The sequence below is a fragment of the Marmota monax genome, unplaced genomic scaffold (assembly GCF_021218885.2).
Source record: "Marmota monax isolate L192 unplaced genomic scaffold, Marmota_monax_Labrador192_F-V1.1 WCK01_AAM20220418_F8-fsc00179, whole genome shotgun sequence".
Taxonomy (NCBI): Eukaryota; Metazoa; Chordata; class Mammalia; order Rodentia; family Sciuridae; genus Marmota; species Marmota monax.
The window spans coordinates 2,493,626-2,520,746 of NW_026695200.1; the positions used below are offsets into that span (position 1 = coordinate 2,493,626).

General features: G+C 37.4%; 1 protein-coding gene across 2 annotated transcripts in view; it reads left to right on the forward strand.

Moving 5' to 3' along the window:
- Positions 1–27,121, forward strand: part of Gabrb3 (gamma-aminobutyric acid type A receptor subunit beta3) — a 227,062-nt gene that overhangs the window by 189,945 nt on the left and 9,996 nt on the right. For both annotated transcript variants that reach the window (XM_058574066.1, XM_058574067.1), the window contains exons 7-8: positions 6,987–7,139; positions 13,320–13,564. In XM_058574066.1, the coding sequence (XP_058430049.1) occupies positions 6,987–7,139; positions 13,320–13,564 (398 nt within the window). The remainder of the gene's footprint in view (positions 1–6,986; positions 7,140–13,319; positions 13,565–27,121) is intronic.

Consider the following 27,121-nt stretch of genomic DNA (forward strand, 5'->3'; position numbering starts at 1 on the left):
TTGTACTGACTCTGAATGTGCAACCTGCAAACTAGCAAAGTTTATGATGTACAGTTTGTGCCAAATCTGAAGTTTACTCCTAACTTTTTAGTTTTCTTTGAGCTGAAAGATTGAGTTTTTTGCAAGATATACAGAGAACTGATTTTTTAATATGCTTATTTAATTATGTGCTGTTTCTCTTTCTCTTCCTGTTTTTTTGTTGTTGTACCTTTGGATAATAATATATTCTGACTTTGTTTCAAAAAGTTTGGCCAAGATTAGAAGAAAGTCAAAGAAAAGAGTCCAAAATAAATGATGATGAAGCATTTCAGTTAAAAGATATGAATATTCTAATCTTTGAAAATCAGTTTCCAAAATGCTGTTTTCGCTTATTTACTAGTGATTATGGAAAAATATGTATTTTTTTCTTTAAAGAGAGAGAGAAAGAGAGAGAGAGAATCTTTTTTGTAGATGGACACAACACAATGCCTTTATTTTTATGTGGTGCTGAGAATCGAACCCGGGTCCCGCCTGTGCTAGGCGAGTGCTCTACCACTGAGCCACAATCCTAGTCCCCAAAATTATGTATTTTTTAAAGTTCATATATCCCACCAATAATTGATGAACTTAAATTTCTCTTTAATAGATCATTCATGGATACTAAAGTTTTGTGATCAAATTGTTGCCCTTTGGACCTTTAAAGAAAGGATGTTACAGGCATGATTAGTATTAAGTGGTGAAAAAACAAAATAACCATTTGCATCTTATTTATAATTTATTTTAACCTCAAATTCTAGAGACAAATCCATTCATTTCTCCTATTTTTCCCTATTTTGTTTTGTTGAAAGGTCCTTAGAGACCATCCATCCACGCCTCCTACCCAGGTGCTATCCCTAATTCCTTTATCCAAAATTGCAGACCAGACCATGCTGCCTCCCAGTGCAAAAAAAAAAAAAAGGAGCTTACCTATCTCACCTTGTTGCTGTGAGATCACTTTAAGAGTTCCTAACATATGTGTCACTACAGAGGACATATATGAAAGAAAATTCATTGCCCCATGTCTTCACAAAAATAATTCTTATCTACCTGAATATTCTGGAGTTGCCTTTAAGATCTCCATATTTTTAGAATATGTTCAATGATGAGAACACACTGATTACAGGCTTCTGAGCGCAGAAGTTACCAAAGAGAGAGGAAAAGGAAAAGAAGAACAACTGTGTATTTTTAAGCATGTTTTCATTTTTTGACTAGATAATATATCTTATACTTTAATATGAATTAAGCCTGATGATTGCCAGTTTATACATGAAGTAGGCATTTTTCTTTATAATAATTTTTTTGAGATATAACTTACATACTAAATCATTTTCCCATTTAAAAATACATGACTGAACTCTGGTTAGTGTGTTTACAGCTTCACAACCACGATCACAGTAAATTTTAGAATATTTTTATCACTTTGAAAGGAAACCACGTACCTTTCAGCAGACATGTCCTTCAACCTGCTTTCCCCACCCTTGACAACCATTAATCTATTTTAGTTCTCTAGACTAGCCTATTCTACACATTTTCTATAAATGGAATCATGTTATTTAGTCCTTTGTGACTGGCTTCTTTCACTTAGCATGATATTTTGAAAGTTCATCCATGACGTGGTAAATATTAGTCCTTCATTATTTTCTATGGCTAAATAATAGTCCATTGTGTGAATACACCACATTTGATCTATCCATTTATCAGTTAGTGAACATTTGTGTGTGTGTTTTTTTTTTAAGCTGGTTGGAATTTCTCTCAGGAAATGAACTTGTACTTTGGCATGGAATTCCTAGGTCATGTGACACTCTAACCCTTTAAGGAACTGTCAGGCTGTTATCTGAAAGGATGACACCTTTTATACTCCCAACAGCAGCATCTGAGAGATATAATTTCTTCACATACTCACCAACAGTATCTGTCTGTTTTATTGTAGCTATCCTAATGGGTATGATGGGGCATCTTATTGTGGTTTTAATTTCCATTTCCCTAATGAATAATAATATTGGGCTTCTTTCATGTGCTTATTAGCCTTTTATATATCTTCTTTGGAGCAGTAGCTATTCAACCATTTATCTATCTTCTTTGGAGAAGTATCTATTCAAAGTCCTTTTTCCATTTTTTAATTTATTTTTTGTAAGCATTTTTAATGTATTCTACATGCAGGTTCTTTATCAGATATATGATTTGCAGATATTTTCTTTCTATTCTGTGGGCTTTTTTTTAACTTTCTTGATGGTATCCTTTGCAACATAATAGTTTTTATCTTTTGATCAATTGTAACTTATTGAATTTTTGCCCTGATTTTCACACAAGGAAACACAGGGTGTAAGAGGAAGCCCTGAGTTGGAACAACTTGTGTTCAGGGGGCCGTATCTCTGCCTGTTGGCTCAGCATTTTATACACAAGGAAACACAATGTGTAAGAGTACAAGTCAGTCTCCCAAACAGAAATATCCAAAATAGAGCATGAGGCTGGGTTGTTCAAACACCCTTTTCTTTGTTGCAGTATCATGTAGTTCAGCACTCTGGTCTTTACTGTGGAGGAAAAAAAGGAGATAACCTGCCTTCATGAAATGTATTTTAGCTCTGATTCTGTAATTCTATGTACAAAGGAATCTCCCCCCCCTCTCATTTATTTCTTTTCCCTCACAGATTTTTTTCAACATATAATAAAGTGACAAGTAATGGCAGTGAGAAAATCAGTAGCACTATTTATCAATTTTAGGCTGTATTATAAAGCATAGAGTAAATTATTAATGAATAAGACAGCATGATAAAGGACCCCAAAGTGGCACTGAGAGCTTCTTAGGCAATGGGAAGAGCCCCACAGCTGCTGCCTTGATGGGAAAAGGGTGTGTGTGCATAGGTCAGCTCTGCAGCAGTTGCTAAAATGTCAGCTTGTTACTTTACAGATACACTGGAGTGACTCTGATCACTCTGAAAAATTGGCATGATGCTCATTGTGCACATTTTTAATAAGTCTTCAAAAATATTAATGTCTAGAGAGTGATATAAATTTAGGCTGGATTAGAGATCCAGAGCCTGGTTTTTGGCATAAATTTTAATGCATCTGGGGAAAAAAGGTTGAGATCAGCATCTTCACTAGATGATTTTGCCAAGGAAGCCCTGACTTGGAACAATGCTCTTGTGTTCAGGGGCTGTGCCTCTGCCTGTTGGCTCAGCATCTACTGGGGTTCTGGCCACATCTGCATTGCCACACAGGCATTAGGGCTTCGGTACAGTCTGTAGTAATTTTGGAATTTCTATCTTGAAGGATATATCTATGTATAGCTGACTCACTACTTCTCAAATTTAAATTATTAGCCACTAAATATGATCTTCTGGTAATTTTTCTTTCCCATGGATATAGACTATATCAGGGTATTCCATCTTGCCAGCACTAGAATATTCTTTAACAGAACTACAAAAAAAGACCTTTATATACTCTTTAAGATTCATATCAAGTAGTGAAAGCCTTTGTATAGAAGAATATATTTATTTGTCTGACAATTCTGGTGTTTACTCATGTTCTGAGGTCCCCCACCACCACTTTGGTGTCCTTAACATTGGTAGTTCTCATTCTTCCTTGCCTGAAGAAATCCAAGTCCACTATGAGCATCTCAGTCCACAGAGGTGAAGCCTTTCTCAACCATTTCATTCACATGCCCAGGAATATAGGTGTATCCCCAGGGTAGCACATATTTCATCTTTACCAAGGTGGTATATGAGCTAGTTGACTAGAGCTTTGATTATTCTCTCATTCCTCCTTGTTGCTTGCTCTACTCACTCTTCCCACCTCAGAATAGTATCTAGGGGACACATGCTGAATGCCTCAAAGTTTTGCTGATGTGAAGTGGCATTTTACTTTTATCCAGTGGATATGTTGCTGACAAACACAGAAGAAAAGGGTACATTTTCTTAATACTAAATTCTATGCCATGCCTGTATTGGTAAATTTCCAGAGATTCATGTGTTTTTGAATATTCTCTTCTTAAAGGTCTTTACAACCTATAAGTGTTTGATTATATGGTCTGTCTGTGGTTATCCCCCATGTTCCAAGGGCAAGTTTCCCAACAGAGTGTCAGTGGTACTTTATTGCATGGGTGTCAAGTTCAGCTTCTGTTGGAACAGCTTCACTGAATATGTGTTTTCAAAATATTAAGAAACATGACTTGGAAAATGGAAAGTTGGGAAATACAGTCAGGTTCATTGTCATTTCAAAACCTCTGTTGCTATATGTAGCTCTAATATTCAATAAATATATTGAATATTTTGTGTACTAAACTCAACTATTCCTATTTTTAATTCTTTTTGAATATGAGTGTATTAATTCATAACCTGTCATTGTTTAGGCATTTACCTACATGTTGCAGTATGTGAAAAAATACAGATTTAATCCTGGGAAATGTACAGCTTACTAAAGAAGATATTATTATAGTATACACTCAAAATTAAACTTTTAATAAGAAAGAAAATAATTCAAGAAAGGAATCATGGAAGAAGAAAGGAATCATGGAAGATGTAGCATCTGACCAAGGCCTTGAAATATGGATGGGAGAAGATATTATTTTAAGAACAATGAGTTTGAATCAGTAGAGTCAGGAAATACAGACAATTATTTTGTGTCTGGGATAGCAGTGAGTTTCAATGCTGTGCTTCTGAAATGTGTGGATGGAGCAGTGTTAGGGGCCTAGAGATAGCAAACCCTGTGGCGAGGGTCCTCAAATAGCATATCATGCTAGTGTTCCATATTTACACAGAATGGAATGTAAAACAACAGAGCTGTACTAAATCCATGGGGAGGGAAGCCTTATTCCATTAATGGTATTTCAAAAATTGGTTGTGTATTGAACAAAAAGTCATACTTTTATATTGTGTGAAACTCATAATCGCCAACTCTCAAAATAAGTTTGTAGATAGATTGTGAATTTTGTAAGCCAAAAAATCAAAAGAAGTGAAATGGATAAATGCAATCACATGCAAAAATTTAAGCATCTATATGGCCTCCACTTAAAACTATTTTAAGTTTTAAAATGAATAACTAGGAAAATACTTGCAGATGATACAAGTAAGGATTAGTATATGAAAAACTAAGTGAAAAGGTAAAAACAGTAAGAGGAAAAAGAAATGAGAAAAATAAATAATTATGAGAAAATAAGATTAAATACAGAGGACAAGCAAAATATTGAAAGAAATCAATCAAAGAGACACATTTGTTTCTCATGAGAATTAGCAAAAGTGAAGAGATGTACATTATTATCATGTTTGCAAGGCAAGACAGGTACTTTTGTAAAGTGCTGATACTGTCAGGGTACATTGGTATGATTCTTTTGCAAAGATATTTGATAGTGTATATGAAAGCCTTAAACACTGGCTTAGCAAGTTATCTTTTGGCATATTCATCCTAAGGAAATAAGCCTAAATGGATCAAAAGAGCTCTGCTCAAAGATATTTAGTTTTATAAAAATGCAAATCACCTAAATATATAACATTGAGGAATTGGTATTTATAAACTATAGATTTCAAATTTCATGTGTATATATTTGATGGAAATTTTGAAGTTGTGTTTACAGTTTGTAACAACCATGAAAATATTTATGTGATGATGATGATGTGATACATGCATTGATCAGAGAAGAAACACACACACACACACACACACACACTCACAGAAGAAAAGACTGGAAGAAATTCCCCAAATTGTTAAACTTTGTGTTGAGTTTATTAAGTGATTCTTTTTCTCTTTTATATAATCCTGGCTGAAAGTGTAGTTGATAATAAAATAGGAAGCCAGGGTATAAAACCATTCATCTTCTACATAAAGGTAATAGTTTTATGAGTGAATCAGACTGCAAATGAAAAGAATGCAGGGACAAACACAGACAGAGACATGGAATAACTTCTGGAAAATGCATGTATTTGGGGGAAGGAGAATAGGACTCTGTCAGTCTTACAGAAGAAGGAATAAGAAAGGCAAGGTCTCCTGAAGCTAAGAATAGAGGCAATCTCAGGCAAAGTGGACCACCCATCAGCAAAAGAGGGAGGAGGGTAACGGAAGTTGGTAATTGGCAAGGCCACTGAGTTTTCATGGATGGAACTTCAAGCAGTTTTGTGAGAATCCAGGAAATAAAAGACAAATACAACACTAAACATGACATCCCAAATGGGCTATCTTCTCACTCTATAATAGCGGTAGTGGTAGAATTCCAAGATGTGCTTTCAGAATGAAGCAATAAGGTTTATTGCTAGATTCTTCATATAAGAAAATGGGCAGAGGCTGGGAAGTAGCTCAGTGGTAGAGTGCTTGCCCACCCTGTGCAAGACGCTGGCTTTAATCCCCAGCACCTCCCAAAGGACAGAGAAAATAAAAAGAAAACAGACAAGTATTTCTCTAAGGATCTCCTTAGTACCTTTTCTGTGGCCAGAAAGAGCTTCTCAGTGTATATTGTTGATCTCCATGAACTGAACTTCTCTTCCCCGCTAGTTCTCAGGATGCCCTTGAACTACCACAGTTGGTCTAGGGTCAGTGCCTCCAGTACCTATGCTCAGAGTCCTCTGGACGACTGACAAAAGTTGTTTTGCCCAGTAAGTCGTAAGTCGAATCTCCCTTGTCAACAATGGATGAGAAGGGGACAGTCATCCATGAAAAAATAAACAAGATATTTGGCATCACTCTGTATTCTAAGTTTAAAATTTCCCCAAAGTTTTCCCAGGGACAGTTCCCAGCTGAGCATTTAGCCTTAGAAGACTATCCTCATTAGTCAGTCAGTCTATGTTTAAAAATAGACTGATGTACACTCCCTTTTCACGTCTATAAATACATTCAGGCGGATAGAAGCAAACTCCGGGGTTGTGGATTGACCCTCAGTCCTTGGGCTTTCCTGATGCATGCTGTTGACCTGTGGAAGTCAAAGCAAAACCGTATCTGTTTAGTTTCTTCACCAGAATAATATCCTTGTCGGTTTACTACAGGTGCCTATCCTCGACTCTCACTGAGTTTTCGGCTGAAGAGAAACATTGGATACTTCATCCTTCAGACTTACATGCCCTCTATACTGATCACTATCCTCTCATGGGTGTCTTTCTGGATTAACTACGACGCATCTGCAGCTCGAGTTGCCCTCGGTAGGTGCTGCTTTTAACCAGTATCTAAACTGCGAAGTGACTATGTCATTATGGTATTAAGGGAGTTTAAAGGCTATGGTTCAGTGAGGTCTTTTTGACATCCTGACACCAGTCTTGTCCAGATAGTTAATTTTTTTTTTATCTTGAAACACTAATTTCATGCATGATTCCCTTGATGTGTTAATTTAATTATAAGGCCCAAATGTGAATTTTCATGCCCATGAAAGGGAAAATATGTTTGCAGAATATTTGCATAATACAACTATTTTTGACACTAATTTTAAAACTAGGATTAACATCTCCTGCTCAAAATTATTCCATGGCCCAGAAAGCAGACTTGATTAATTGTGTATTCTTTTTTAAGTAAGAAAAATAGTCAAATACTATAGCATATAATTGGAATTACACAATTTAATGAACATTAAAATAGGCAATTAGATTCTGAGTAGTTCCTAAGAATCTTAGTGATCTTTTCTGACCCTTGGTTATTTGGCAACTGGATTATTAGCTGGTATACAATATATCTTATAGGTTCCAATATTATTTTTAATATTGATTTTAAGGGAAGGCTTATAGTTTCAGAAGCACCCTCTACTCAGTTAATTATTATGAAACTTCATGAATAAAATAAGTATTTGAATACATTTTAGGTAAGTACAGAGCTGATGAACAGTCTCCAGGCCATTCATCCTTTGGGTAGGGTTGGGTTTAATTCCTGAAAGTGAAATTAGCAACAATACTTTTAAAAATTGATGGAAAAACATTATCAACAATCTTGCTGATAAAGTAGTTAACAGAAAAGCATAAAAATTTAGGGTTCAAATTTTCTCATCTTGCATTCATTTTCCTGTTTATCAACATTCTCCAGGACCTTACATTGATTATCATTTTATCTGAGAGAGAGAGAGGGGGGGGGTGTGAATGTCCTAGACTTAAGCTATGTGATTTGCACAGTTGTGTCTTGAAGATTAGACTTTATCCCTAGGAAATAGCACACAAGTATAGTTTAAGGGAAAAAATCAGGGAGCTGTTCCTAAAGGTGTTTAGGTGAAATTTTTTTGAAAAAGTACTTTAAGAATAAAATGTCAAAAAACTAAGAAGAACCTTGTATGAATTGTTATGTATTTCTAATGATTATGGCAAGCAAAATTCTCTTTAAAAATTCTCTACTAGTTCTCCACAGCCCAAAGTGAATGCACTGTAACCTCAGTCTTACCTAGGTTTTACTTGGTTTTCATTTTAATATTTCTAGATTACTCTTTGTTAAACCATTTTCATTTTTCTCATTTGCAAAAGTCAGACATCCAATGAATTTGTAAAATTTCCAAATTTTGTGGAACCGTGTGCTTATACAATTTTAGGTTGTTCCTTTTAAGAAAAGCAATACAAAACATGTAAATGCAAGATTGCTGGGTCCCCTCCCCAGACCTAGAAGAGGCCTGTGCAAGTGGAGAACTGGAGCTGAAACTACTTTAGCTTCAGAGTGAATATCTGCAGGGACTTTGTGATTAACTGCAGACATTAGAGAAATATGAGCACCAAAGAGCCATAATTATCTGGCATCATCAGGGGTGAGGTGTACTGAAAGTGTCAATCTCTTAAGTTTCCCAGCTACTACAAATTCTATACCTTCTTACTTGTAAAATATTGTCTTTCACAATATGAAAGAAGATAAAACAGGTAATCTATCCAAAATGGGTTGTAATCAATCCAACCTCATTATGATATATGACAGTAGATTCTACATTTTCTTGACACAGCATTATTATTTCAGGCCTAAATCATGTCTCTGTGGCTTTGTGAGAATGAAGAAATGTTCTGGATGGGGTTCCTAAGGTTTCACCACTAGCGTACTATCAGTTTCTTCCAGGTTAGAGATCAGAGATGCAGGCTGAGGGGCAGGAGTGAGTAGGTATTTATGAGTCATTAACTTGAGGCCCAGAGATCAAGAAAAAAAGCCATGATCACAGGGCTGTAGGTCCAGTAGGTCCAGGTCCTGCTCTCAGCCTTGGACAGCACACTTATCCCCTCTGTCCAGCACACTTATCCCTCCCACCATCATAAGAACTGTCTTAAATCTGTCTGCAGGTATATAACCCAACTGACTAAGGAAAATATGTCATAAATATAGAATATCATCATCATCATCATCAAAACAACAGCAGCAAAGATAAGGCTGAAACTTATCAAATGCATTCTCTGCTAAGGCTGATAGTATAATCACCTATTCTGCAGAATATCCATTGCAGAAGAGGTAGATCCACTGCTCCCATTTTGCAGAGCAGGAATATGAGGTACAGAGAAACTAAACGAATGGTATAAAGTCACAAAATTACTAACAGTCAGAAGAGAGATGTCAGTACAGTTACTCTAACTCTAGGGCCTCTCCCTTAACCACTGTAGGTGCTCTTGTCCTCCCTTATCTTTGTTTCCCCTTTCTGCCATTTTAGTTAGCCACATCAACTGTGATCTGAAAATATTCAATTAGAAATTCTAAAAATAAGCAGTTCATGTTTTACATAACTTTTATTACAATATATTATTATAATTGTTCTCTTTTATTATTAAATATTGTCACTAATCTCTTAGTGTGTCTAATTTATAAATTAAAACATTGCCATAGGTGTGTACATATAGGAAAATCTTAGAAGTTAGCACTATCTATGACTGCAGGCATTCACTGTTTGTCTCAGAATATATTCTTGTGGATGAAGGGGGACTACTGTCATTCCTAATGTGCCAATAGGCACAACATTGAAGAGTTATTTGGTCTACTGCATTGTAAACACCATGGATTTTTTAAAGGAAAAATAAAGCCAAGCAAGCATTATTATTATTATTATTATTATTATTATTATTATTATTAGATCCTGCTATATCAGTTTGGGTTGGAGAAATCTCCATTCTACCATCTCCTCCCTCATCATCTTGCTCTTTGAAATACTTGGAGTACTGTTTGCATTCATCCCAGAGGGTTGCACTATGGTAAACACATCTGATTTCCAAATGAGGTCATGACAGTGTAGCGTCTGCACAGACAGAGGGGTGCTTAGCAAGGACCTTTATGGGATGTTTTCCCTTGGACTCCAGGCACTGAAGAACCTAGAACTGACAGGTGGGGGTTAGGGGCCAACTGGAGGCTTGTGCCAATGTTTCCAGATGTGCTCAGCTGCTCTATACACTGCAAGACTTTATGCTTCTGTTTCCCAGGATCTGACCCCCAGAGATATTGAACTGGTAGTGTTAACAACCACCACACTGTGAAACATTGTCATTAGAGGGTCTCCCTCAAAACCCTGAAGTCCAGTGATTGGTAAATAACAGTATCTGTGTTTTAAGTGGAATTGTATAGTAATATAATTTAGGCCACATTATTTGGATCAAAAGAAAGAGAAACAAAATGTTTTGATTATATGATGCTCATAAATGCTACTTTTATTTCATAGTTATATTTATAAATGCAGTTTTTGAAATAAAGTGTTTCATTAGCATAATCTAAATGAGAAATAAATTGAGGCTGACAATTAGTGGAAAATCATACCAGCCTGGTGAATGTACAAAGAATATGAAAGCCACTACCACCCAGCCAGTGCTCTAGTCAGATGTGTCTCCTTAGAAAGTAGTTTAAGTCCAGGAAACCTAAAGCCACTGAAGAATTGTTTTCTGAGACATTGTTCGTATTAATGCCAGTTACCATTTATTAGCACATAACCAGTGCTTTTTAGACATTGTCTTTAGACTTCTTAATAGCAACTGATAATTGAGTTGGAGTTAGACTTTGGGTCTGAGCCATGTCACTCTGCTGTCCATGCTGTGAAACACTATAGTATCTTACTCTCCATAGTATCTTAGATAGCAGGGAAAACAGAAGAAAAATTTTGCAAATGTAGACTGAGAGTTCATATGAGCTCCAACTGGAAAGTCAGGAGCACTGTGTTAGTTCATTTTTCATTGCTATACCCAAATACCTGAGGCTGGGTAATATATAAAGAAAAGATACTTATTTAGCCCACTGTTTAGTAAATGTTAAGAGCATGGCACCAACTTCTGCTCAGCCTTGATGAAGTTTACCTTGACAGCCTCACATGGTTGATGGCATCAATGTGGTAGTACACGTGAGAGGAAGAGGTCACTTGGCCATATGGGAAGCTAGAGAGCAGGGAGGGGTCAGTTTTGCCCTTTCAGAATGACCTACTCTCTCAAGAACCAAGGTGTCCATGAGACTGCTTAACCCCTTCTGAAATCAGTGCCCCAACCACCCAACAAACTTGCACAAGGCCCCACCCCTTAAAGATTCCACAATTTCTTAACAGTGCCCTGCTGGGGACCAAGCTATCAACATATGACACTTTAGGGGTGGGTACAGTCAAGCCATACTCAACCTACAGCAGCCATTCACTAAAGAGTCTTATTAAGGTAATCCTTGATCCTGTGCTGATGGACGTAGGGCCAGATCACAGCCCACATTCCTCAGGATCTCACTGACCAGGCTGAGATCCTGTGAGATGTGCTGATTTGTCCTCATCTAGATTTTCAGCCCATTTCCTGGTGACATCTACTGAGGCCTGTGTACACATTCCCATTCAAACTTCTCAGCTAGAGAGGCAGAGTACCAATTAAAGCAAAGCATTCAGGCTTCCCAAATCCATTTGAAAGGGGGAAAAAATAGTAGCAGCAGCAACATTACAAAAATTTTGAATAATGTCAAGAACGCTTAATTTTGTAGCATTTGTATGTTTTTTTTTTTCCATTTATTTGTAAACTGTAATTATCCCATTGCCATGTTCAGATTTTTTAAAAAGTCCCCAGGTGCACATGAATGTGATGTTAAAGGAAACTCTTAAAATATTCTAACATCTTAGATTTCCATACATTCCATAAGCAATCGTGGTTTGCAGTTACACATAAAAATAGCTTCCCCATTCTTCAGTTCTCTTCTCTGCTGTTAGTAGCAGTGCAGAGCTTGGTGGAGAGAGAATTTGTTGGAGATAAGGACTTGGCTCTCTTCCCTGCTCTTCAGCTTTTCACAGGCAAACTGAGCTCTGTAGTCTCGAGGTCCTCACACGGGACACAGAGGCTCAGAATTCATGCCTCTGAAGATGGAGCAGGAAACCAGAGGGCTTCAAACGAAGATGCTTAACAAATGGCTGTGTGTATAGTGGCCTGGGCTGTGACTCGGAACCTCTATCTTGGGATTGCTTACCTATCAGGCTTCCACTGCATCTCACATCAGGTACAATAGTTAATTTTTAGCTTAGAGGGGTTGAAAAAGTCTATTACTGTGTGAGGGAAAATTGCAAAATATGGCTCTTATGTTTAAAGACTAAACTGAGTTTCATTAGGGAAACAGTGAGATCATTCACACAATACTATATAAACAACTCAGCAAAATTACAAAAAAAAAAAAAATTTAAAGAACTTGATCAGTTGTCACAGAGTATGACAAGATTCTATAATATGAGCAATACCATTACCCCTTGATATAAGCAAACATTTCCTGAACAGGTTATGTGTAGTACAGACTCTTGATTAAGGAAGGAAATAAACGACTGTGAGATGGTCAGTCCTTAAGAACTTTGCCCTACTGCTTCCTTATCCTTGAGCTGATAAGTGGACCTCATCCTAAATGACATATGATAATGATGATATGATGATAATGGTAATAATAATAATAATAGTTCATTTTCTCATTTCTCTTGCGTCCAGTTGACACTGAAGTTGGGGTTTATTTCTCCTGACAAGCATCATTATCTGTCATCTCTCCAACCATTGACCTCATCCTATTCATTCTTCTTCCTGGAGCTTTCTTATCAAGACACTTATTGCTTTATGTTGAATTCTGGATGATTTTCATTTCTTTGAACATTCATAAGGACCACATTCTTTCTAGCTTCCCTACATATCTATCCTTCCATTCTCAACGATCCATTCTCTTTATTGGTAAAGTGTGTTGGAGGCAATGCCCCCACATGGTCTCACTTCCCCAAAGTAGAGATGTAACCCTGCTGTTATGAAGTATGATGATGCTGTCTACATGACACACTGCAAGCTCCATTGGTTCCAGTTGCCCAGTAACATTCAGTCATGTTATCCAAGTGCTTTAAGGTATTTGAGAAAACATAAAAAGGGAAGACCGGGGCAGCAAAACCACAACCACTCATAGCTCTGTTTATTTCCTAGGGATCACAACTGTGCTGACGATGACAACCATCAACACACACCTTCGGGAAACTTTGCCCAAAATTCCCTATGTCAAAGCCATTGACATGTACCTGATGGGCTGCTTTGTCTTTGTGTTCCTGGCCCTTCTGGAGTATGCCTTTGTCAACTACATTTTCTTTGGAAGAGGCCCTCAAAGGCAGAAGAAGCTTGCAGAAAAGACAGCCAAGGCGAAGAATGACCGTTCAAAGAGTGAAAGCAACCGGGTAGGCCCCCCACCCTTGCAGCACAAGTTACTGAATTTACCTGCATGACATTTGAATGCCAGTTATGTGGGCTTGTTGATCATAATCTGAAATGTCTCCTTGTGCAAGTTACCGAGTTCACATCAAACCAATGTTAGTACAGATGCTGGAGAAGTTAGCATCTTCCCAATTTCCTATAAAAAGAACAGAACGGGTAGATCCTGGAATGAATGAAACTTTGGAGCACGGGGCCCAAACTTAATGTATGGAAGCATCTCTCCAGGATGATTCAGTATTCCAGTTGTAAAATTACTGATTTGAACTCTAACCTGCTATGGATCTAGGCAGTGTAGTAGACAGACATGTCACTTGCCACCCTTCTTCTGGCCCACAGTTCCCCGGAGAAAAATCCAAAGTGCACAATGAGGGGCTGGGGTTGTGGCTCAGCAATAGAGCACTCGCCTAGCATGTGCAGGGCACTAAGTTCGATCCTCAGCACTACATAAAAATAAATAAATAAAATAAAGGTATATAAAAAAAAAAGAGCACAATGAGGGAGCAGGGCTCTGTGCAGGTGGTTTTGAGGAGGAGCTGGGTGTATTCCACAAAATGTCAGGGCTGGTTGTACCTCAACAGCAGTGGCCAAGGAGGACGAGGAGGACATACTGCTTTGGGAAGCTCTGGTCTCTCTCTCCAACAGAGCACCAGAGCACAAGCCAGGTATGCCTCCTTCACCCAGCTCCTCATGCAGTTGCATCCTTCTAATCACAAAGTGACTTTGTCATTAAATATCACTTCAATTTATTTTAAATGAAAGTAGTGGGTTATTATAATTATAAACAATATTTTAGTGAAAGCACATTATAGTTTCTAGATAATTTTTCTTTTTCATTAACTAATTTATTAATTTTAATTAGATATATATGACAGCAGAAGGCATTTTTATTGGTTGTTCAAAACATTAAAAAGCTCTTGACATGTCATATTTCATACATTAGATTCAAGTGGGTTATGAACTCCCATTTTTACCCCAAATACAGATTGCAGAATCACATCGGTTACACATCCACATTTTTACATAATGCCATATTAGTAACTGTTGTATTCTACTACCTTTCCTATCCTCTACTATCCCCCCCCTCCCCTCCCCTCCCATCTTCTCTCTCTACCCCATCTACTGTAATTCATTTCTCTCCTTGTTTATTTTCCCATTCCCCTCACAACCTCTTATATGTAATTTTGTATAACAAAGAGGGTCTCCTTCCATTTCCATGCAATTTCCCTTTTCTCTCCCTTTCCCTTCCACCTCATGTCTCTGTTTAATGTTAATCTTTTCCTCCTGCTCTTCCTCCCTGCTCTGTTCTTAGTTGCTCTCATTATATCAAAGAAGACATTTGGCATTTGTTTTTAGGGATTGGCTAGCTTCACTTAGCATAATCTGCTCTAGTGCCATCCATTTCCCTGCAAATTCCATGATTTTGTCATTTTTTTAGTGCTGCGTAATACTCCATGGTGTATAAATGCCACATTTTTTAATCCATTCATCTATTGAAGGGCATCTGGGTTGGTTCCACAGTCTAGCTATTGTGAATTGTGCTGCTATGAACATCTATGTGGCAGTATCCCTGTAATACGCTCTTTTAAGGTCTTCAGGGAATAGTCTGAGAAGGGCAATAGCCGGGTCAAATGGTGGTTCCATTCCCAGCTTTCCAAGAAATCTCCATACTGCTTTCCAAATTGGCTGCACCAATTTGCAGTCCCACCAGCAATGTACAAGAGTACCCTTTTCCCCACATCCTCACCAGCACTTGTTGTTTGACTTCATAATGGCTGCCAATCTTACTGGAGTGAGATGGTATCTTAGGGTGGTTTTGATTTGCATTTCTCTGACTGCTAGAGATGGTGAGCATTTTTTCATGTATTTGTTGATTGATTGTATGTCCTCCTCTGAGAAGTGACTGTTCAGGTCCTTGGCCCATTTGTTGATTGGGTTATTTGTTATCTTATTGTCTAATTTTTTGAGTTCTTTGTATACTCTGGATATTAGGGCTCTATCTGAAGTGTGAGGAGTAAAAATTTGTTCCCATGATGTAGGCTCCCTATTTACCCCTCTTATTGTTTCTCTTGCTGAGAAAAAACTTTTAGTTTAAGTAAGTCCCATTTGTTGATTCTTGTTCTTAACTCTTGTGCTATGGGTGTCCTATTAAGGAATTTGGAGCCCGACCCCACAATATGTAGATCAGAGCCAACTTTTTCTTCTATCAGACGCAGAGTCTCTGATTTGATATCAAGCTCCTTGATCCATTTTGAGTTTACTTTTGTGCATGGCTAGAGGAGGGGATTCAGTTTCATTTTGTTGCATATGGATTTCCAGTTTTCCCAACACCATTTGTTGAAGATGCTATCCTTCCTCCATTGCATGCTTTTAGCCCCTTTATCAAATATAAGATAGTTGTAACTTTGTGGATTAGTCTCTGTGTCCTCTATTCTGTACCATTGGTCCACCCGCCTGTTTTCGTACCAGTACCATGCTGTTTTTGTTACTACTGCTCTGTAGTATAGTTTGAAGTCTGGTATCGCTATACCGCCTGATTCACACTTCCTGCTTAGAATTGCTTTTGCTATTCTGGGTCTTTTATTTTTCCATATGAGTTTCATGATTGCTTTATCTATTTCTACAAGAAATGCTGTTGGTATAACAATGAGGATCTCCCTCCATTACCATGCAATTTCCCTTTTCTCTCCCTTTCCCTCCCACCTCATGTATCTGTTTAATGTTAATCTTTTCTTCCTGCTCTTCCTCCCTGCTTTGTTCTTAGTTGTTCTCATTATATCAAAGAAGACATTTGGTATTTGTTTTTTAGGGATTGGCTAGCTTCACTAAGCATAATCTGCTCTAGTGCCATCCATTTCCCTGCAAATTCCATGATTTTGTCATTTTTAGTGCTGTATAATACTCCATTGTGTATAAATGCCACATTTTTTTTTATCCATTCATCTATTGAAGGGCATCTGGGTTGGTTCCACAGTCTAGCGATTGTGAATTGTGCTGCTATGAACATCGATGTAGCAGTATCCCTGTAGTACGCTCTTTTAAGGTCTTCAGGGAATAGTCCGAGAGTGAGGGGAATGGGAAAATAAACAAGGAGAGAAATGAATTACAGTAGATGGGGTAGAGAGAGAAGATGGGAGGGGAGGGGAGGGGAGATAGTAGAGGATAGGAAAAGTAGCAGAATACAACAGTTACTAATAGGGCATTATGTAAAAATGTAGATGTGTAACCGACGTGATTCTGCAATCTGTATTTGGGGTAAAATTGGGAGTTAAAAACCCACCTGAATCAAATGTATGAAATATGATATGTCAAGAGCTTTGTAATATTTTGAACAACCAATAAAAAAAAAGGGAAACAACACACACCAAAAAAAGAAATGCTGTTGGGATTTTGATTGGCATTGCATTAAACCTATAGAGAACTTTTGGTAATATCGCCATTTTGATGATGTTAGTTCTGCCTATCCATGAACAGGGTATATTTTTCCATCTTCTAAGATCTTCTTCTACTTCTCTCTTTAGGGTTCTGTAGTTTTCATTGTATAAATCTTTCACTCTTTTGTTAGGTTGATTCCCAAGTATTTTATTTTATTTTTTTGAGGATATTGTGAATGGAGTGTTTTTCCTCATTTCTGTTTCAGAAGTTTTGTCGCTGATATACAGAAATGCCTTTGATTTATGCGTGTTGATTTTATATCCTGCCACTTTGATGAATTCATTTATTAGTTCTAGTAGTTTTTTTGTAGACTCTTTTGGGTCTTCTAGGTATAGAATCATGTCTTTCGCAAATAGTGATAATTTAAGTTCTTCTTTTCATATTTTTATGCCTTTAATTTCTTTTGTCTGTCTAATTGCTCTGGCCAGTGTTTCGAGAACTATGTTGAACAGAAGTGGAGAGAGAGGGCATCCCTGTCTTGTTCCAGATTTTAGAGGGAATGCCTTCAATTTTTCTCCATTCAGAATGATGCTAGCCTGAGGCTTAGCATAGATAGCATTTACAATGTTGAGGTAAGTTCCTGTTATCCCTAGTTTTTCTAATGTTTTGAACATAAAGCGATGCTTTACTTTGTCGAATGCTTTTTGTGCGTCTATCGAGATGATCATATGGTTCTTATCTTTAAGTCTATTGATGTGGTGAATAACATTTATTGATTTCCGTATATTGAACCATCCTTGCATCCCAGGGATGAATCCTACCTGATCATGGTGCACAATTTTTTTGATGTGTTTTTGTATCCAATTCATCAGAATTGTATTGAGGATTTTTGCATCTAGGTTCATTAGAGATATTGGTTTTCTTTCTTTGAGGTGTTTTTGTCTGGTTTCGGAATCAGGGTGATGTTGGCATCATAGAATGAATTTGGAAGAGCTCCCTCTTTTTCTATTTCCTGAAATAACTTGAAAAGTATTGGTATTAATTCTTCTTTAAAGGTTTTGTAAAACTCCGCTGTATACCCATCCAGTCCTGGGCTTTTCTTGGTTGGTAGTCTTTTGATGGTTTCTTCTATTTCATCCATTGATATTGGTCTGTTCAAATTGTGTGTATCCTCCTGACTCAGTCTGGGCAAATCATATGACTTAAGAAATTTATCAATGTCTTCACTATCTTCTATTTTATTAGAATATAGGTTTTCAAAATAATTTCTAATTGTCTTCTGTATTTCTGTAGCATCTGTTGTGATATTGCCTTTTTCATCCCATATGTTAGTAATTTGAGTTCTCTCTCTTATTCTCTTCGTTAGCATGGCTAAGGGTCTGTCGATCTTATTTATTTTTTCGAAGAACCAACTTTTAGTTTTGTCAATTTTTTCAATAGTTTCTTTTGTTTCAATTTTGTTGATTTCCGCTCTGATTTTAATTATTTCTTGCCTTCTACTACATTTGCTGTTGTTTTGCTCTTCCTTTTCTAGGGCTTTGAGATGAAGTGTGAGCTCATTTATTTGTTGGTTTTTTCTTTTTTTGAGGAATGACCTCAAGGCGATGAATTTCCCTCTTAAAACTGCTTTCATTGTGTCCCATAGATTCCGATATGTTGTGTCTGTATTTTCATTTATCTCTAAGAATTTTTTGATTTCCTCCTTTATGTCTTCTGTAACCCATTGATCATTCAGTAACATATTGTTCATTTTCCATGTGATGTAGTATTTTTCCTTCCTTCTTTTATCATTGATTTCCAGTTTCATTCCATTATGATCAGATAAAATGCATGGGATTATCTCCACCCCTTTATATTTACTGAGGGTTGCCCTATGATATAATATATGGTCTATTTTTGAGAAGGATCCATGTGCTGCTGAGAAAAAAGTATATCCACTTGATGATGGTTGATATATTCTATATAAGTCAGTTAAGTCTAGGTTATTGATTGTGATATTGAGTTGTATAGTTTCTTTATTCAACTTTTGTTTGGAGGATTTGTCCAATGGTGAGAGAGGTGTGTTGAAGTCACCCATAATTATTGTGTTGTGGTCTATTTGATTCTTATGCTTGAGGAGAATTTGTTTTATGAACGTCGCAGCACCATTATTTGGTGCATAAATATTGATAATTGGTATGTCTTGTTGGTGAATGGTTCCTTTTAACAGTATATAATGTCCTTCCTTATCCCTTTTGATTAACTTAGTCTTGAAGTCGATTTTATTCGATATGAGGATGGCCACCCCTGCTTGCTTACGAGGACCGTGTGTGTGGTATATTTTTTCCCAACCTTTCACCTTCAGCCTGTGTATGTCTTTTCCAATCAGATGTGTCTCCCGGAGGCAGCATATTGTTGGATTTGTTTTTTTAATCCATGTTACCAGCCTATGTCTCTTTATTGGAGAGTTTAAGCCATTAACGTTTAGAGTTACTATTGATATATGGTTTGTACTTCCAGCCATGTTTGATTATTTATCTTTTTTTTTAATTTAGTTTGTTTCTCCATGATTAGCTTTCCCCCCACCCTTTGTCTTTACTGAGGCACTTCCCACTGATGGTTTTGGTTATTGTTTTTCATTTCTTCCTCATGTAGTGTTTTGCTCAAGATGCTTTGCAATGCTGGTTTTCTGGCTGCAAATTCTTTTAACTTTTATTTTGTTGTCGTACCTGAAGCTTAATTTTGCTGGATACAGAATTCTTGGTTGGCATCCATTATCTTTCGGTGTTTGAAATACGTTGTTCCAGGATCTTCTCACTTTCAGCATCTGTGATGAAAAATCCGTTGTTAACCTTATTGGTTTACCCCTGAATGTAATCTGCCTCCTTTCTCTTGTAGCTTTTAATATTTTCTCTTTGTTCTGTATATTGGATATCTTCATAACAATGTGTCTTGGCGTTGGTCTACTGTGATTTTGTGTGCTCGGTGTCCTGTATGCATCTACAATTTGTATATCCGTTTCCTTTTTTATTTCTGGAAAGTTTTCTGTAATTATTTCATTCAGCAGGTTACTCATTCCCTTGGTTTGAATCTCTATACCTTCCTCTATCCCGATGACTCTTAAGTTTGTTTTTTTTATGTTATCCCATATCTCTTGGATGTTTTTCTCGTGATTTTTTACCAGCCTTTCTGAGTTGGCTAGACTCTTTTCAAGATGATATATTTTGTCTTCATTATCTGACGTTCTGGCTTCTACTTGCTCCACTCTATTAGTGATTCTCTCATTTGAGTTTTTAATGTGGTTTATAGTTTCCTTCATTTCTAGAATTATTGTTTGATTTTTTTATAATCTCTATCTCCTGATAAAGATGCTTAACTTCTTCTTTTATCTGTGTATGTAATTCATTTTCAATGTGTTCTTTCACTGTTTGAATTTTCTGTCTCATATCCTCTTTAAGGTTCCATTCCATCTGTCTAAGGTATTCCTTGAGTTCTTTATTTGACCATTTTTCTGATGACTCTAGGTCCTCCTGAATATTTAGGCTGTCCTGCATTGTTTGTACTCCTTTTCTTCCTTGCTTTTTCATGCTGCTCATGTGACTTCTTGTTCTGTTTGACTGCTGAGTTAGTGTTTACTCCTATAAATTTATTTGATGCTTGGGAGGAAAGGTATTAGAAGGGAAGGGAAGAAGTCACTAAAGAGAATGAGAGTAGGCAGGTAGAATTCAAGGAAGGGGGAATAAGGAAATTGAAAAGAAATGAAAAGACAAAAGAAAAAAAATAGAAAATAAAAAAAGAAAAAAAATTTAAAAAAAATAATTAAAAAAATTAAAATTTAAATTTAAAAAAAATAAAATTAAATTTAAAAAAAATTAAAAAACAACAACAAAAAAATTAAAATGAAAAAAAACCCCAAATTTAAAAAAAAAATTAGTAAATGCAGTCTTAGAGTTTGATTAACTTCTCTTCCAGTAGGTGGAGCTGTGCCCACCGGGCCAAGCTTCTCCTCTCAATACGCGGGAAGCAATCACTGTGCAGCAGCTCCTCCTCACAGACTGGGCGGGTCTCCAATCCTGAGTGCCTAGGGCCTTCTCTTGTGTCTAGTCACTTCCCCACTTTTCCTCAAGCCAGGCCCTGCTCACTGGTGACACTCACCACAATACTGGCTACACGCCAGGTCAATACTGGCCTCATGCCAGGTCTGCTGCTCCAGGGAGCCCTGTTTTCATGAACGACTGGGCACACTCTCCCTTTTTGCCATTCCCTCACACCCTAAGTTTGTAGAGCTTGGGGCTGAGAACCCTCAGCGAATTTTGCTTGCCCTCCGGTAGCCACGCCCCCGGTAGCTGGTACAAGAGACCTCAGTTGTCACCACTGGTGGGAGCGGTAGCCGGGAGTTCCGCGCCGTGGGTCCCGTGCCACTCCTGATTCCCTTGGTCTGGCTATCACGCTCACAGGAGAGCTGGGAGGGGCCCTTAAGGTTTCCCCGCTGTGTGGAGAGGGAAGGCTAGGGGATTACACACCTGTTGCCTCCGGTTTCAATGGAGTTATCTCCTCCGCCACATTCTGGTGTTGTCAGTTCTCTGCCATGGTGGTATCCCATACAAATGGCGACAGTTCGTTCCCTTTGCCGGGTGACCAATGCAACGGGTGGGTCCTGACTGTCTCTCCCAAGCCCCGTTTCAATCCTGTGGCCACTGCCTATGAAGGCTCTGTTGGCATTAACCTTGATAGGATCAGAAGGGCCAACCAGTTGTTTCAGCGGGATTGTTTAGTGCTGAGTCACAGCAGTTTGTCTGGGAGAAGCAGGCGAATGGGAGCTTGAATTCAGCCGATCCAGGCTCAGTGTGTGTTCTGAGAGGCCCAGACTGTTCGCCCCAGATCCACGTCAGCTCAGCATTGCCTAGTGATCCTGAGCAAACAGCCTTTAGACGGTTTACGACTCCCTATGCCCGCGCAGCTGAAGAGGTCAGAGACTTGATCTCTCCGCGCCCGCCGCCATGTTGGATCCCCAGCAGAATGCATTTTGATTCATTGTACACAAAAGCAGCACAACTTTTCATTTCTCCTGTCATACATGATGTAGTGTTGCATCATTTGTGCAGTTATACATGTATGTAGGATAATGATGTCCATCTCATTCCACCCTCTTTCCTGCTCACATGCCCCATCCCCACTCCACCCTCCCCTTTGCCCCACCAGAGTTCCTCCATTTGTCCCATGCCTCCCCCATTAATAATCAGCATCCACTTATCAGAGAGAACATTCAGGCTTTCGTTTTTTGGGATTCACCTACTTTGCTTAGCATGACATTCTCCAACTCCATCCATTTACCTGCAAATGCCATAATTTTTTTTCTCTTTTAATGCTGAGTAATATTCCATTGTGTATATATACCAGAGTTTCTTTAAACATTCATCTATTGAAGGGTATCTAGTTTGCTTCCACAGTTTAGCTGTTGTGAATTGAGCCACTATGAATATTGATGTAGCTGCAATACTACAGTATGCTGATTTTAAGTCCTTTGGATATAGACCGACCAAAGAGTGGGAAAGCTGGGTCAAATGGTGGTTCCATTCCAAGTTTTCTAAGGAATTTCCATATGCTCTCCAGACAGATTGCACCAATTTGCAGACCCACCAGCAATTTCCTTTTCCCACACATCCTCGATAACATTTATTGTTGTCTGTATTCATGATAACTGCCATTCTGACTGGTATGAGATGAAACTTAGAGTAGTTTTGATTTACATTTCTCTAATTACTAGAAATGTTGAACATTTTTTCATATATTTGTTGATCAAATGCCCCTCATAGAGGAAAAAGTAGTCCTAAATCTTCATTATGTCGGATTAGGCCCTAACTTCATTAACAAGATTCCTAAAGCACAAGAAATAAAATTAAGAATTAATAAATGGGATTGACTCAAACTAAAAAGTTTCTTCTCAGCAAAAGAAATAATCAATGTAAGTGAACAGACAGCCTACATTTGGGGAGCAAATTTTTGCCACGCCCATCAGATAGAGCACTAATCTCCAGGATATATAAAGATCTCAAAAACCTTAACATCAAAAAACCAAACAACCTGATCAATAAATGGCTTAAGGAGCTGAATAGACACTTCTCAGAAGAAGACATATATTTGATCAACAAATATATAAAAAAAATGTTCAACATCTCTAGATAATTTTTCTAATTGATCATTTCACTTCTTTCATTCCCTCAAATCCTCAAGAATATATTTCAACTTGTTTACAGATTGGCCTTGTTCCTACGTTTCTTTTGGTTTTTAAAATTCCCATTGTTAAAGCTTCTTCTGTCTCAAGACTGTGGAGATTTCCCTGCACTTTCCCATTCCATGATGGGTCCGCCCCTCACAGGGAGTGAGCAGCTCCTTGGAGTATTGCCTGTGCCTGCGGTGGCCCAGAATAGTCTGCAAATGTTCATGAATGAATGGAGGCATGTTAAATGAATGTAAATGGCTCCCTTCCTTTCAGCAAAACATAAATAGAGTTGGTCTGAAAAACCCAGGATCTGTGAATAAAACTAGGCTTTCTATAGGCAAAATTATCTTGAATTTCTTACTGGAAAATATACTCAGTACCATACTGCTGTGTTTCTAAAGAGGTCTGCATCCTACTATGAATACACAATTTGCTTTGGCCGTGCTGTTTCCAAGGAAACTAGGATTCGTCACATCATTATTGTTTCCATGACAGAGACACACATACACACACATACGAATACAATGCTTTCTCTCCAAATTCCTTTTCTATTTAAACAAATTATGAATTTATTTCCTTTTCTCTAAATTGAAGCTGTTTAGAATGGTCCAATTGTTGTGCTGCAGAAACACCTTTTTAAGAGTGAAGCATGAAATTTTAAACAAAAAGACAAAAACCAAACATCTCTAACATCCACTGAGAAAATTAGGAGAATATAGACACAATATATTATTAATCAGATGCAAAGGAAATTTTCGATTGACTCATGAATCCATTTTTGTTCTTCGTTTTTCAAACAATTTGCTTCTCTGTTTTCCCAGAGGTTTTGGAAACCCTTTAAATGTTGGTATTTTTCAAAAATTGTTAATCAGCTCCTAAGATGTGAAGTCAATGTGAAAATGTATGTATTCTAATTTTTGATGCATATTTAATGCTTTTAAAGATAAGGACTAAAAATTGTTCCTGACTCACCTAAAAATGTAGTGGTAATTTTTAAGTAGAAATTAACCACCCAAAAAGTTTATAACAAGTCATAGGGAAGAATATAAGAAAAGTGAGAAAAGTATCAGAGATCTTATGCAAAACAAAAATCTCATTATACATACAGGAAAATAACTTCAACTGTCTTTTGCAAATATTGAGTCATTAATTTTTCCTCTAACACGTGGGATTTTTATCAGTGTGGCCAGCTATAGCCTGTAGCTTCTCCCTGATAGCTACTGGCTCTACAGTAGGGACTTGGCTTATCTCTGTCTTTTCTGAGACCCCTGAGGCATGTCAGGGTGAGGAAGTAGCCTTGTGGCACTGTAGGCTCCAATGAGGAAACTATACCACCAGTAACTGCCTCCAGAACTGTAAATTTATTGACCCTCCTGAGAGACCATAAATAAATTTTCCTTCTATGTAGTGTTATGTCGTATTCTAACTCAGTAATTGATCCATGGATGTTTGAAATGTTTGCATACTCACATAATTCCTCCTTAATCCAGTGATCTAATGTAAGCCCTGACTTTAAGTGATTTGTGCTTATGGTGTATTTGTGCCTGAGTTGTTTCTGTACCCAAGAATTAGTCTTTAGTTACAATGCCCACATTATAGTTACAAGCCTTGTGGTATTTTCCAAGTTGTCCAGTTGGTATTTAAATTTCATAAGATGTCAGGAAGTCAAAATTCCTGTCAAGAAATCAGAACCACAGATTCAATACCATTCCTACTAAACAGCAAGATCTTGTTCCTTACATGACAAATCCTGTCTTATTCTTCTAAAACTAGAGTCTTAACTGAAGCTGGAAGGTAAGTAGAGACTGAGAGAGCCACTATATGGCATTCTAGCGACATATTCCCTGAAAAAGGTGAAAGACCCCTCTGTGTATTCTGGATATTCTGGATAAGATATTAGTTTTTTTTTGTTTGTTTGTTTGTTTTTTTAAGATTTGCACCTGTCAAGGTTCTAGAGCAGGAAGAAAAACTTCATTGAAGTCGATGATTCTAATTATAGTAGATATGAGATGGACCCTTGAAAATAACAAATATTCATGAAATGTTTTAAATTGAAAGTCATTTGTCATTCTATATAGGGAATTACAGAGTTCATATTTCACCACAGTCACTTATTTCTATTTTAAGACCTACATTATAGATGATAGAAAATGATAAGCATCTCTTTTGGAAATGTTTGTTTAAAATTTTTAGTTTCTAAGATTTAACACATTTTAATAACCCTGTAATCCTTTCAGGAAAAAAAAATTGCAGATGATTTTCATGTAAATTTTCTATACTTTGGTTCACTTTTTAATGACACTATGTGAGTGTAAAACTATAAGGAGCCCAACTGTTTCCCAATAAGATCGTATTAGTTATTATACATTTATGGTCTTTTGCATGCTAGAATAAGGCTTAACTGCACTATTGTTTCCAAGTGTCCATCTACTCTGAAATAAGAATAATGCAAATTTCCAACAGTTCCCGAGCCCTGTGGCATGTAAGACAGCTACAAACAATTCATAAATGTTCAATGCATTCAAGAGCATTTTAGTTTTGCAAATAATTAGTGAGATTCATAGAGAATTGGGTGTAGCTTCCCTCAGGTGAAGCTTACCTCACTAGAGTTCAAAGGAAAAGACAAATATACAACATTGACCACAAAGTCTTGGGACATTGATGCATACAGATTTATCACTAAATCTTGAAAACTCAACCCAACACGCAATTGGCCTCATTTTTATGTGTTCTCCACTCACCCTGTGCAGTCTCTGAGATCACCATATATGTTCTCATCCCTTTGCCAGATGTTACCCTGTTCTCTCTACCAGAACATCTTTCTTCTTGCCCAATGTCTCCCTCTCCTTCAATCTCAAGGCAATCATTTTCCTTGATTTTTTCCCCTACCATTTGTCTGAATTCTGCCTGTCACTCCATACTCCAAAACTGACTTTGTTCCTGTTTTAACAACTTCTAAGACATATTCTCTGGGCCTGTGAAATGAAAACACTTATATCCCTTGTGCCCACCAAGCCTTCCCCATTTTGTAGTATCCAATTCCTATTTGTACCAAAATACACATGGTATGATTCCCAGGTGGCAAATGTTCATGTAACATGTATCCATGAAAGTGTGGCCTTTGGTTCCACCTGACTGGAGGTGTTTTTGTTTTTGTTGGGTTTGGTTTGGTTTTGTCTTTCCAATTTCCTAGTGAGAAGAGACAGGAAAACTCACAAATGTCATGTTTTGGGGTTTTTTAAAGTTCCTTTTTCTTTGGTACTGGGGATTGAACATTGGGGTACTTAACCACAGAGCCACATCTCCAGCCCTTTTTATGTTTATTTTTAAAATTTTACCTTAGTTCAAGACAGGGTCTTGCTAAGTTGCTTAGGGCCATGCTAAATTGCTAAAGCTGATTTTTAATTTGCAGTCCTCCTGCCTCAGCCTCCCCAACTGCTGGAATTATAGGCATTTGCCACTGTACCAGGCTAAATGTCATGTTTTTAAAGCCAGGTGAAACTGAATCATTAGGATTCTTAAAGTATATCATTCCTTTAAGAAAAGATATTTCTTTCCTTGGTATTTTGTGTCACAAAAAAAATGTTAATTTAGATCCCTTAGATTTTGATCAAAGAAGATTTTTCATATGGTCTTTCTGAGATTAAGATGGTATTTTTTAAAATGTATTTAAAGGGCAAGATGCAGTCTTTTAAAAAATGTGTTTGCTAATTGTTCAAAGTTCTCACCTGCTAGACTCCTTGAGGGTGAGAACCTTCTCATTTTTATCTTTGTAGTCCTGAACCAGGTCCATAGTGATGGCATGTAGCAAGTGTGCAGCTATATTTTGCACGAATATTTCTGGAAAAACCCAGGTTCCTCATGTTCATATCTCCAGTGAGATGACCTCCTGAAGTGGACCCTGGAGCTTTCATCTCATGGTTCTGTTATTTTTTTTTAAAGAGAG